Genomic DNA, 13,537 nt, shown 5'->3' with positions numbered 1-13,537 from the left:
TAGTAACTCTCATTAATTATATAGAATTTCATACAGTCAAAGCCTTGACTATTTCTGACTAGTGCATCCAGCTCTCCAGAGGAAAAACAGGAAAATGACACATAAGCCTTGAATATGGAGTTCAAATAAATGACTTTTATTCAAACATAGAGGACACAAGTTTAAATAAAACACAATTAAGTCTAACATACATGGTTCTTCTTATGAAAATAATTTCTGTACATAGGCATCTTCTTTAAAGACTAACTGGTCCAATCCAGCTGCTACAGTGTGTTGTTTTTTGTTTTGTTTTTTTTTTAATCTACCCATCAGATCTCAGTGGGAAGATGCACTGACACATTTTCTCAGTTTGGGAGAGTCACTGTGATAAACACCAGTTTAGTTCCAGTAGTCATACTACAAGGTGGCCAACCACACCAGAAAATTAGTATTAACAGGTGGTTACATAAGAACTGTGAGCAGTCTACACCTCTGTTCCTTCCCGGTTGTATATGAGGTTATTCACACTGAAATGGTTGGAGAGGCTCTGCACTGATGTGTAATAGTTCATTCTGCTGTTGTCAGAGTTCAGAGAAGGCGAGTAGGAGCCCAGTCCAGACATGCCCTCTCTGGGCTGAGATAGTCCCCCGACGTGCCCGGAGCCGTAGTCTCCACGCTCTACGCCCCGGGCGCCGTCGCTTCCCCCGCTGCTCGCCAGGATCGAGTTCACGCTGGATGAGAAGCTGCTGAAACAGGGGCTGTGCTCCGCGGAGGGAGACGGGGACGACTTGGGCTCAGTGGAGGCCGGAGAGCCGTGCAGGCTGGGCGGGGAGGCACTCAGGAGGCTGGCAGTGTCGGCGAGCTTGTGTGCGCCGTCTTCAGATTTAAGTGGAAGAGCTGTGCTGTCAGCTCCGTTCAAATCTGATCTCCTCTTTCTCTTACGCCTGAAGTTCCCGTTGTCGAACATCTTCTCACAGTTTGGGTCAAGAGTCCAGTAGTTTCCTTTACCTGTATAAGAAACAGAAGAAATAAAGAAGGGGGGGGGGGGGATGAAAAACGCTGACCTGCGAATACTTTGAATTCAAATTTGTTCCTGCTCACAACTGAACAGTTCACTTGACTTTTCACATTAAAATCTAAAAATAAATAAATAAATAAAAATCAATAATTAAACGTCTCTGGTATTTCAGAAATACTTTTGATAAAGTTTACAAACAAAAGTAGTAACGATTCTCTGATATATAATCACAGAAAATTATGAGAGGTTTATTTAAAAAAAAAACTCACCAGGGTCATCCTCGTCCCGTGCCACTTTTTTGAAACAGTCGTTCAGTGACAAGTTGTGGCGAATTGAATTCTGCCACCCAGCTTTGCTCTTCTTGTAGAAAGGGAAGTTATCGGCCACATACTGATAAATCTGACTGAGAGTCAACTTTTTGTCCTGGGCATTTTGTATGGCCATCGCTATCAGTGCGGAGTAAGAATAAGGTGGTCTAACCATTTTGAAGAGCTCCTGCTGGCTGGATATGGATAGCCATCCCAGGTCTGCTCCACCAAACCCGGTGGGAGGCGGTAAGAACTGCCTCTGGTTAGACCCGTATCCAGACTGAATATAAGACGTGCCGTTGTTCCCTTGAAGATAAGGAGAAGAGTTGATGCTCGGTCCGTTTAGCCATAGGTATGGGTTTGTAGAGGGGGACGAGTACTCTCCGAGGCCGTAACCGGAGGGGTGAGTAGGCGGCCTCTGAGTGTGATGGTGATGCAGATTCTGCTGGTAAACGCCGTAGTTGTCGCAGTACACGGCCATGTCCAGGAGCTCCTGGGCGCTGTGGTGCTGAATAGGGCTGCTCTGTGGGTTCGATGGTTGGTGTCCAAAAGCATTCATAATCCGCCTTAAACAGATTCCCCAAACCTAATTTCGTCTCTGTGTCTCTCCCTCAGGACAGAACTTATTCGGAGAAGCAGGAGTATTTATGCGCAGCGCCCGGGTCCTCCACAGGTAGCCCATTGAAGAAAAGTTTTGATTTGGTCACACCCCCCTTCTCTGTCTTGCTACACCCAACTCACCCAATCTCCCTATCAATGAGCATCGATACTTCTTTTAAATGCAGCGACGAACTTCGTGTTAATTGTAAAGTATGCCCACATTAAGGAACGTTAGTGGTTTCGAACTTTCTCAATAACGACGCGTAATTACGCACCGCTGCTTAAATTGGCTGACAGTGTATACAGACGTTACGAAAGGAATCCTTCGCAAATAATCCAAAATGAAATACAAAGCGCGGTTGTGGCACGATGTTAATAATTGTTCCTTACTAGAATAATTTTTTTATTAAATTTTCTTTAATATTGTGATCAAAACTGCAGGTCACAAACGTATCTCGCCGTGCACACGTTGCAGATATCAGTTTCGTTTAAAACTTGGTATCCGTGTCAGAGTCAAAAAAGGAAGTTCCACGTGCTTAAAACTTAAAAAGAATTTTGTTTGCAATAAACACTTCACAAGTGCCACAAGTTTTGTGTCAACAAGTGACTCGTGGAAAGCATACTCACTGCAAGCTCCCCAGAAAAACGGGTTATAGCTGCACTGCGAATTAGGAACAATTATATTTCTAATTATGTCATTATTTAATTATTCTGCATTATCAAAATTTGCCTATATTAGGCTACGGGGGCGGGGTCACTTTTTTCTACTAAAATTATTTTATAGGCACTTTTGAGAAAAACAGGAATAAGAAAAAACACATTCCATTCACTTACATGTACATACAAGTATAAAGGTATATAATTCTACTGAGAGAAGCACACAGAAACTAAAATCTGGTCCAGAACTAACTTATTTGGTGTATTTGCTTGGAGGGAAATCACCTGGTGGTGTGTAGCCGACCCAGACGGGGGGGCTGCAACAGCAGGCAAACGGTCCTTGTTTCGACTGACGGGAAAGTGGAACAACTTTAACAGCATCGATACTACAGGCGTCCAGAATGTGAGGTTATTTCCAGTTTAAGTGCTAAAAATCAAAACCTAACTGCGCAACCATGACAGACAAATCTGTGCTGCACCATTTATTTCTTAACACTGTGTTTAAAACCTGTCTGGAACTTAACAGGCCAATAGTAGCTGAAATCTATTCACTGCAATAATTCGCGTTCGCCTTTTTTAAATGATAAAAGTAGCTCAAGAGTTTCAACGTTTGAGCTGCGATTTGTTTCATAGCTCGCTGACACAGCCGAAGTTTGGATTTCAAGCGAATCTAACACTGTTTTTTTGTTTTTGTTTTTTTTTTGTTATTGTTAGATTATTATTTCATCTGAATTCTTTAGTCGCAGTTTGCTGCCGGACTCCTGCACTAATCGGCAGAACATTCCTCCTCTCCATGACCTTGATGTAATTGTTTGGCTCCAAGGTGTTGTCCCGACCACAGGCTTTACAGCAGTGGCAAGCAATTGGCTCCACGGGGGAGGAGTGGCATTTAACCCCCAGATGAAAACAACACAACCTGTTAGGTGTCTAACGAGTACAGCTAATTACTGCTGACTCGAAATCCAATCTCAAAAATTCAAGCAAACTCTGCAAAGATCTGTATTTACAATTTACAGTACCTTCTGGTACGCCATGACGTAATATCTGTAAGTGAATAATTGGGTTTTTAAAGTGCCACATGTATGACTTAACACTGAAGATGTCAGGTGTGGCTCGACGTGACAACCTAACCTCCCTAATCCCCAACCTCCATTCGGTTGTAAAATAATAATGCTGGGCCTTTTTTTCAGGTTGGGGGGTGGAAGGGTTGCTCTTTTGCTCGCCCATGTCTGTCTTCATCGCCTGTTTCCTCAAGCTTTGTAAGGTCATGGGAGCTATTCTCTAGGATATCGTGTCAATCATGGAAAGGTCAGAGAGGAAAGACTGAGTCACACAAGCTTCAGTTTAAAATCTGCGCTGCAGGTGATGGGAGAATGGAACATTCTGCTTCTTCTCTATTCGCTCTGTTTCAGCGCATTTTACCACTGCATTTGCAGCTAAACACATGCTGGGAGCAACAAAAGCCTTTGGGGTTATCTGCTAACTGTTACCGGGCAAAGATGCACTTAAGACCATTAAAAACACAAAAGAATATGATACAAATATTAATTTTGACTGTGCAAATAAGGTGACTTTGTGCAGGCGGGAGCTTGTCCTTCTCAGCGTCTCCCCCTAGTGGACGAGTGAAGCAAAACTAGCAATAGAACTGCCGGTTTTAGTGCCTATTAATGTGCAGCCCGCACGCCAATGCGAAAATAACAGGCCTTTTTTCCCTTCTTGCTGAATACTTTGCACAAAGCTTTCTCTGACAGTGTGCAGGAGATTAAATACAATTTAAGTGTTCTGATCTCAAACTTGGCAGACAGAGTAACAGTATGGCACCAGAGCATCTTTCACTTCTGCACTCAGTGGTCTTTTTTCTTCAACATGGCACATCCACTGCAAAAAAGCATTTATAATAGGATTTCTAGCGGAGGTTTGTGCTTTTTCTCAACTTCACTTCTAGGTTTTAAAAGGGTTAATAGGGGATAACTTTAAGAACAATGTTGCACTGTACCATCTATCTATCTAGTTTATATAGCACCAAATTAGCTCTTGTTAGCACATAAATGTGAAAGTGTCTCAGGATATTCACTTTCCTTATGTGGCCCAACTGGGAGAATCTGTTTTCTTTGTAATTACATGTTCATCTCTGCAAAGTCCCCTCTGACCACTTACTGTTTGGCCCTGACAGTCTGCCTCCAGGAGCTAGGCAGGCAGTCTAGAAGATTGCACGCTGAGAGAAATACAACCAGCTGGGCCTTTAGCTTCAGTCTCCTCTGAACCTCTGATTTACGCCTCTACTACTGATTACATCCTTGGAGAGAACAGACTTTTCTGGTTTCTGAGAGCCAAAATCATAGCTATGCTGGGTTCACTGTCAGCTGCAGGCAGCTGAGGTATGCTCTAATCACTGTATCCTAGCGTGGTGTATAAAATATCTAAACATATAACATATCTAAACTAGGCACAGTTAGAATTTTGTTAAATGTGATTGTAAGCAGGAATTCCAACTGTTTCTACGACTACGGTTTCACGTCGGTTGCTAGTCTTGTCAAGACTGTTAATATCGCCTCATTATATTAAACAAGGCTAAGTTGATGTCACTTTGGTAATTGCTCATCTAAACAGTGTTTAGATGGCTGCACTAACTGTATTCTCCAGATGAGGGCAGCATTACCTTAAACATGGTACAGTTCAGCATTGCTAAACAAACCAAAACCACATCAGTCATGCTGTGCAGCCCTCTGGAAAGCAACATACATCAAACCCCAGAATCTGATTAGTGTATTGATTTTAATGGCACAGAACCCAGGAATTTATTGGGGAAGTGATGAAAACTGTTTGGAACATAACTCTCTGAATGCACTTTAATGGTTTTTTTCCCTCTGACATTTACAGTTTGACAATTTTATTTCCACTGTGTATTATGTACATTAGTACACACAACAATAATACACATTCTGCATGGGAAAGTTCAAGAAAGACAAACGTAATTGCGCTTAAAAAACAACACGGGATTCTGTGTCCATCATGCAACAATTCTTATTAACTACTTTTGCTTGAATATTACTAACAAAATTTAGATTTACCATTTCTCAAAGCTTTTTCAGAGTAAGTAACTCTGGTACAGAAAGATACAGGTGAGTTAGAATGCAAGTGGCAACCTCTGACTCTCTGGCTCCAAACCCAATCGACTCCTGTGTCAACATGGCCAAAAAAAAAAAAAAAAGAGTATAGTTACAGCCTCGTAGGAAAAAATGGTTTCGTTGTTTATAACTAATATAATTATAACAGGGAATAAATAAAAACAAAATAGTTCAAGTTTTATTATCACTTAATGCAAGAAGGGTGATCACTTTAACTGACAGGTGGATGTCTAAATATGCATCTGCAGATGGCAGCTCTCTGCTAATGTAATTCACAGACCTAGCGAATGGCTCAGGGTGAGGTTAACTGCTCTGGCAGCTTTTCCAAGACACCTGCATCTGTATGTGATGCACCCTAACATTTAATGCACCTTGCTAAACTAGCACGCTAGCATTAGCTAATAACTTAGCACTCCACCCTTTCATCATAATATGGTAATTTTAGATGCAAAAAAAAATAAACGTGGTAATAGTCAAGATTCTAAAGCTGAAGCTTTAAATTAGGGCTTCACAAATTAATCATGATGACTGTGTCCATCTTTTATTTACAGTTTATGCTTTAAAGTTGGGTGTAATCACTGGCATGTGTGAAAAGCACATTAAACAGTGAAAAGGGAAGAGAGGTCCCAGCTCTCAATAGAATCTCAGTTGTTAGTAATATTAGCTGGAATCCATGAAAAGATTTATCTATTTGATTTTTATGAAACACTTGTGAATAACCTCAAAAGTATAGACACAAGATCACAAGTCCAAATGACCCAGATTTGATTGACTGATTCAATTCAATACTCTGTCATGGGACAACACGTCTGTAGCACTTTTTAGTTATTTCCATGTGAAGCTGAAAATGGCAGGGAACTCTGCTTTCTCATCAAACCAGTTCTCCACCCCCGATCTCTAGGTATGTTTCCTAGCAACACATCCTTCTGACTGCCTGGGAAAACCCAGTGCTTCATAATAGGCTCAGCTAATATAGATCAGCACCACTTGGCTCTCTCCCTCAAATCTAGATAATAAACGTGTGTACTGAATGTACATTTTGTATTTAGTGCTGAATGCAGCACAAAATAGCAGCTGCGCTTACAGCCTGAGATTTAAAATGCCATCAGTTCTCTCCTGTGCTCTATATTCGCTGTCGACTGGTCTCACAAGCGCTTTTGATAAGAGTGATGGAGTGTCTGTCTGGAGTGTGTAAAGTTGGAGGCAGTACAGAAAAACAGCATTAAAGTGTTCAATCAAAGGCTTGTCTCATGGCTGCCAGTTCAGTGTTGACTTTATAAAGTTTGCCCACAGATCAGAAACATGCTCACAGGAGTGTGTTCATTCTGTTTAATAAAAAAAAAAAAGAATACTCATCAGTTTCCTCAAGTCCACAGCAACGTTCAAGATGCTTTTCTTCTCTAACTCAGAAGCAAAATTGTTGCAAACTGATTTTGGTTCTATCAGCTATCCAATGACAGAATTTAAAATTTACTGGTAGAGGAGTCCGTTGAGGGTAATCGGGTTAATTTGGCCATGAGGATGAAATACCTTATTGTGTCTCATAAGCAGTCCAAAAGCTCAAAACACACACACTCAATTGCAAACTGCAAACTTTTACATGTGAAAGCGTGGCTCTATTAAAATGTCTCACGTTTTTACTTCAAAGGTTAATTAGTGATTTAATTGATTCATGTTTCCATAGCTATCTCATGCAGCTCTAATTTAGAGTAACAGAGACATGCAACTAAAACTCTGTCTTCATATAATTAACATAATACTAGGTTAATTCTACGAAGGCAGGCAGTTAAATTATGTTTTCAAAGAAATTAATCCATTCATTAATCCCCAGTAAACATTATACTGATGGGAGTAGTTGCAGTGACTCAGTGATGATGCTTAGTTTCACATTTCTCCAGTGCAATGGAGAAGCTATTACAATAGAGCAGCAACACCACACCACTTGTTCTCCTGACACAAGTGATATTTGCTCTGTCGATGAACACAATTCATTCAGTCAGTTTACTGAGGCGCTCAGTGACAACTCTGCAGAGATAGAAGTGGCCTTATGGTTCTTGCATGACGCTATCTGTGACAGCTACATACAACACTGCACTGTCATGTCGACGTCTATCGACTGCTGGTGAAGTGCCATGTTTGTTTACAAGGAGGTACAGCACGCAGCTTTAAAACTAGAAGGCACTGGGCTTCTATTCAGGTTTAGTGTTATAGAGACAATCGTCTACACGTTTACAACGATTTCACAACATTTCCTTTTATACTGGGAGGAGACTGCTGAGTTGAGAGTTGACCTGATGATGATCATTGACGCTCTCCAAAAAGGAGGTTAAACCAAAGAAGGTCATTGCTGAAAAGGCTGGCTCTTTGCAGAGCATATTAATGGAAAGCTGACGGAAGGGTGCGGTGGGATGACCGCAAGCTTGAGAGGATTGTCAAACAAAGTTGATTCATGAACTTGGGGGAGTTCCACAGGGAGTGGACTGACACTGGTGTCAGAGCAGCAAGAGCCACCACACAGGAAAGGAGCTACAGCGTTCACATTTCTAATATGCAGCCATTCCTTGACCAGACGCAACATCAGTAGCATCTTGCCTGGGCTGAGGAGAAAAAAAACTGGACTGCTGTTCAGTAGTCCAAAGTCCTCTTTTAAGATGAAAGTAAGTTTTTTTGCATTTCATTTGAAACTGAGTTCCTAGAGTCTGAAGGAAAAGTGGAGGTGTTTGAAGTCCAGCGTGAAGTTTCTGCAGCCTGTGATGATTTAGCGCGCCATGTCATCTGCTAGTGTAGGTGGTGGTTGATCCACTGTGTTTCATCAAGTCCAAAGTCTTCATAGTGTTTACCAGAAGCACTCCATGCTTCCACCTGCTGACAAGCTCTTTGGAGATATCAATTTACTATTCCAACAGGACTTAACACTTGCTCACAGTGCCAAAGCTGCTAGAAAATGGTTTGCTTACAATGTTATTATTGTGCTTGATGGGCTGGTCAACTCGCCTGACCTGAACCCCCCAAGAGAATCTCTGGGGCAATAAGAGGAAAATGAGGAGTGCCTCTTTAGCTCACTGGGTGAGCAGGCGTTCACATAGCAAATGTCAGAAAGCAGCAGCCCAGATTTGGGTCCGATCCACAGCCCTATACCGCATGTCTTCCCCCCCTCTCTCTCCCCACTTTCTTGTCCATCTTCACTATCCAATAAAGGCAAAATACTAAAAAAGAAAAGAAAAAAAGAAAGCTATCTTTAAAAAAAAGAAGAAAGAGGAAGACCAGAAATGCTCCCCTACATAAAAATAAAAAATGAGCTGAAGGCTGCTATGAAAGCCTGGGCTTCAGTAATGCTTCAGCAGTGCCACAAGCTTCCACATCACGCTGCAATGATGCAGTAATTTATGGTAACGGAGCCCGAAGTTAAGTATCAGAAGTTTGGCTTTTTGTATTGCAAATCCTTTTTGGATACTTTGATCTTAGGAGATGCTCTAAGTATTTTCATGAGCAATAAGCTATAATCATCAAAATTTAAACAAAAGATATTTCATGTAACATATAAGCTAACAGATAAGGAAGATAATAAAAATACCTGAAGTTGACCTTTTTTTTAAAATAAATGACAAGAAAAATACACTTTTTCACCATTCTCAGTTTTTTTTAAATGCACTAGCATTTCTTCAGGCAGTGGTAGAGATATTAGAGATACTTATGTCCCTAGGGGTTCCTTGGAGTACTGCAGTGGTTGTATATTTTGTTTAAATAATTATTAAAAATTGTCTGACAACCACTGGCTAAGGCAACTGGAAGATTTGACATTTTTATCCATAAAGTAATTCCCATATTACCGATTATTACTCAATGTTACCATAACTGCCACGCTCGAAACGTTCTAACTATTGGATGTCATAAAATTATGAACAAACAACAAAGGTTCCCTGAGGATAAATCCTAAAGATTTCACATCAGAACTATCAGTTGGCTGATGCTTTATTTTAGAGTGAAATTAAACTGATAAAGGTGCATTGTGTCAGTCTGCCACTGACATGGCTTTCCACTCTCTCTGTAACATAGACTGTATATAGAAGATGGACTAGCTTGAAAGTAATTATAGCCACGTTTTTCTAAATAATTTCATGCTAAACAAGCAGCCCTGCTTATAAACAGATGTATATTAGTGTTTGTTTTTTATGAATTTCTGTTGTCAATAAAAAAAAATCATTTTGTAGAACAGAATAACTAACTTAATTTCCTAAAAGCTTATGTTATTAAAAATTAGACACTAACCATTTCCGTTAGTGTACTTGCACCGGGGCTGCATTTAGGAAAAAAATAATCATATGTAAACCGCAGACAGTTGTGATTGGATATATCAGTGGCTGCTGATTTATGGAAATAGTCTTTTATTATGCAAAGGAAACATTTAGAAGGAAGCATGCACACTTGCTGCCTTCTGGCAAATGACAGTGTGTCAAGAGAGAAGGAAAATATACACATTATTCCTGGCTGAAATGACAAATGAGATGGGGACAGAGTGTGTTGTAAATACATTGCTCCTGGAGAGGAGCTAGCTCATAGCTCTCCCCCAACAAAGCCTCTGAAAATCCTCTCAATTAAGCGATGCATTTCCCCATGCTTTGAGGAGAGAGAGGGTGAAGCATAATGGCAGAGCACAAATCACCAAGAGCCTATTGAAAAAGCTGCCAGTTAACTATGTAATATTACCACTGCTGAAATGCTTCACCCTTTATCCCTTTTCAATTGCAAGGCTAGATATTGAGTGTGCACTGGGTATTCTTGATAAGTGAATTATATCACTGATGAAACTTTTTATTCCCACCTCACAGATTGGAGTGAATGGATTTATCATTGGAATCCAATAACCAGGTTAGAGTGACTATTTAAAAAAAAGAAGTATCAGGCCCTCATTGGACTTGTTCAGGTTTTATTGTTCTACAACTCTGAATCAGTGTGAATTTAATAAAGTGATGACACTCAACCAAAAATTGTTTTAATCCCAGGGGGAAAAAAATGTTATCTATATCAGGCAAAAAAATAGATAATCAAACGATTGCAGCAGAGGCACAGTCATGAATTTTACACATGGATGCAGCAATACTTTAACCATTCTTATCAAGAAAAATGATTCAACTACATTTTTACATTATTTTTTACACCAGTTTTATTAATTAATTATGTGAAATGTATTCAAAAACAAACAAACAAAAATATTACATAGACATGGGTATTCACAACCTTTGCCAAGACACTTAAAATTGAGCTCAGGTGCATCTTTTCCCCATGGATCATCTGTCCATGTCTGTATAAGGTCCTGTACATGACGCTGCATTTCAGAGCACGAACTAAGCCATGAAGTCCAAGGACTTATCTGTAGACCTCCAAGAGAGGATCGTGTCAAAGCACAGATCTGGAGAAAGGTACAGATTTATTCCTGCGTCGTTGGAACCTTCAGTCCCAGTGAGCACAGCGGCCCACCTCATCTGTAAATGGAAGTTTGGAACCACAAGAACTCTTCCTAGAGCTGGCTGCCAAACCAGTCTGAGTGATTATGGGTAAAAGGGCCTCAGTCAGTGAGGTGATCAAAAACTGATGGTCACTCTCACTGAGTTTCAGCATTGCTTTTTGGAGAGAAGAGAGCCTTCCAGAAGGACAATCATTTCTACTGCATTCCACCGATCGGGCCTGTATGGTCAGACACAAGCCACTCCTCAGTAAAGACACATGGCAGCCTGCCTGGAGTATGCTAAAAGGGACCTAAAGAACTCTCAGACCATGAGCACCAAAATTCTCTGGTCAGATGAAACAAGTATTAAAGTCTAAAGAAAACCAGGCATCACTCATCATTAGACAGATACCATAGTAACAGTGAAGCATGGTGGCGGTAACATCATGCTGTGGGGATGTTTCTTCAGCAGCAGAAACCAGAAAACTAGTCAAGGTCCAGGAAAAGATGAATGCAGCAGTATGCTAAATTGCTCCAGAGCACGCTGGATCTCGAACAAGAGGACAAAGGTTTATCTCCCAACAGGACAAAGCATGTAAAAAGGTAGTCAAGCCACAACAAAGAAATGACTTTGGGATCACTCTGTAAATGTCCTTAAGTGGCCAAGCCAGAGCCTTCAACCTGACCGACTCTTTACAGAGATCTGAAAACAGCTGTGCACTGATGTTCCCTATCCAAACTGATGGAGCTTGAGAAAAAATACTTTTAATAAACAGGATTTTTAGGTTTTTGACACACTCTAGCAGCGATGCTATGCTTTTTATGTGCATCTGTGTCTATAGTACCACCTGCTCTTTCTGAAGACACTGGTTCAACCTGAAGTCTGACTTCAGGCTGTGCAGTTGTTTTTAATTAGTTACTTCACTGCACCATTTCTCTAATTGCAACTTTCCTATTTTTTTTTCTCTTAGCTGATGGAATTTTCAAGTTTAGCTGTTGCTATTCAACCTAAAATCACACGTCACTTGGATGTCAGCTGCAATCTTTATTTAACAAATGAACGCACCCGCACTTATTGCTCATACGTGTAGGTGTGTCACATTGAAACTGAGCCAGGAAAGGACGGTTATGTAAGTCTTTCACAGGAGACTGTTTTAGGTCGCAGTAGATGGAGGATAGGTGTAAATAATAAATGCTGGCTGAATTGCAATTAGCGGCTTCATTTTCAGGCTACTCGAACTGAGCTATTGTTAATGTTCTTATTGACTGCCTTTGTGTCATTTAACAGCTCTGTGGCCAACACTCAAGCGCACTACACGTTGGCTTGCAGCGATCGATCGGATGGTTTTAAGTCTCCCTATACACCCCTTTAGTTGTATATGGAATCAAATTAAACAATCATTTTAACAGTTTGACATTCAGATTATCATTTAGTTGCAGATTCCTTTATTTCCTTTAGGAGTTTAGTGGCCAACACTATTGCACTCCTTACTTTCTTGTAGGCAATGACCTGCTAGGTCTCCCTATACATTCCTTTAGTCATGTATGGAATTGAAATGTTCTTGTACCTTTTCTCTGATTGCAACTAGTGAAACCATAAGTCACAATGGGAAGAAAAGTATGAAGGTAATGCTTCTTAAAGAAAGAATGTAAAGTGTGCTCTTTAGAGGAAATGGAAGAAATAATGACAAAAGAGGTGAAACAATGAAAGATGATATGATTGCTATCACACTAAAGCCTGCATTTTTATTGAATATTACTTTCCATTTCTTTCTGTCATTGTAGAACAATTTATCATCCTGACAGCTACTACTTCCAAATGAAGGTCATATAGTTCACATACCTTGCAGCAGACCTTAAATCCAGAAATGGTAACATACATGTGTGTTAAAGTCAAAATGATTTTACTGGTCAATTATGTGCAAATATGAAGATTGGGGGAAGTTTGTGTGAGTGAAGAATTATGTAAATATGAATATTCAACTTATTTCTAACCCATTAGGACACTGACTCTGTAGAGGGATTCATACTTAATATGTTTATTGCTAAAGCATTTAAAAGCAACTGATCGTGGGTGAATTACCAACACATTAATAAGACATTTCATAGTCTGACAAAATATGTTAACACCACCCATGAGCTACAGTTCTACAAGTGGTCTCATGACTATTTTTCCCAGAAAAAAACTGAGGGAAAAGATGTCATTCAGTGTTCCTAATTAGGACAGGCTTTGTAATCCCCAACTTTCTGAAGATAAAAACACCTTCAAACAACAGATGCAGTATTTCTCCTCAGGCACACGCCCACTCACAAAGTGTCAGCAGAATAGGAAAGCAGAGGAATATGAGCCACCTGGGGCAAGCACTTCAAAAAGGTCCCACAAGCTCATTTTAATGTGCAG

At 40.4% G+C, this 13,537-nt stretch overlaps 1 protein-coding gene across 1 annotated transcript; it reads right to left on the bottom strand.

Annotated features, from left to right (window-relative positions):
- Positions 1 to 298: 298 nt before the first annotated feature.
- foxi1 (forkhead box i1) lies at positions 299 to 8,931 on the bottom strand. The gene is made up of 2 exons (XM_040039322.1): positions 1,267 to 8,931; positions 299 to 987 (listed from the first exon to the last, which is right to left on the bottom strand). Exons 1-2 carry the CDS (start codon positions 1,862 to 1,864, stop codon positions 464 to 466), a joined length of 1,122 nt encoding a protein of 373 aa, XP_039895256.1. The 5' UTR covers positions 1,865 to 8,931; the 3' UTR covers positions 299 to 463.
- Between the last annotated feature and the right edge of the window lie 4,606 nt (positions 8,932 to 13,537).

This window comes from Simochromis diagramma, unplaced genomic scaffold, assembly GCF_900408965.1.
Source record: "Simochromis diagramma unplaced genomic scaffold, fSimDia1.1 OVJJ01000402.1, whole genome shotgun sequence".
NCBI lineage: Eukaryota > Metazoa > Chordata > Actinopteri > Cichliformes > Cichlidae > Simochromis > Simochromis diagramma.
The sequence above is the reverse complement of the archived record's forward strand: the minus strand, read 5'-3'. Positions and strand labels throughout refer to the sequence as shown.

Excerpts from the sequence above, each read along its gene's own strand:
- foxi1 (XM_040039322.1), bottom strand. The coding sequence starts at position 1,864 with ATGAATGCTTTTGGACACCAACCATCGAACCCACAGAGCAGCCCTATT. Across the intron at positions 988-1,266 it reads ACGGGACGAGGATGACCCTG|GTAAAGGAAACTACTGGACT; the intron begins GTGAGTTTTTTT and ends TTTCTTATACAG.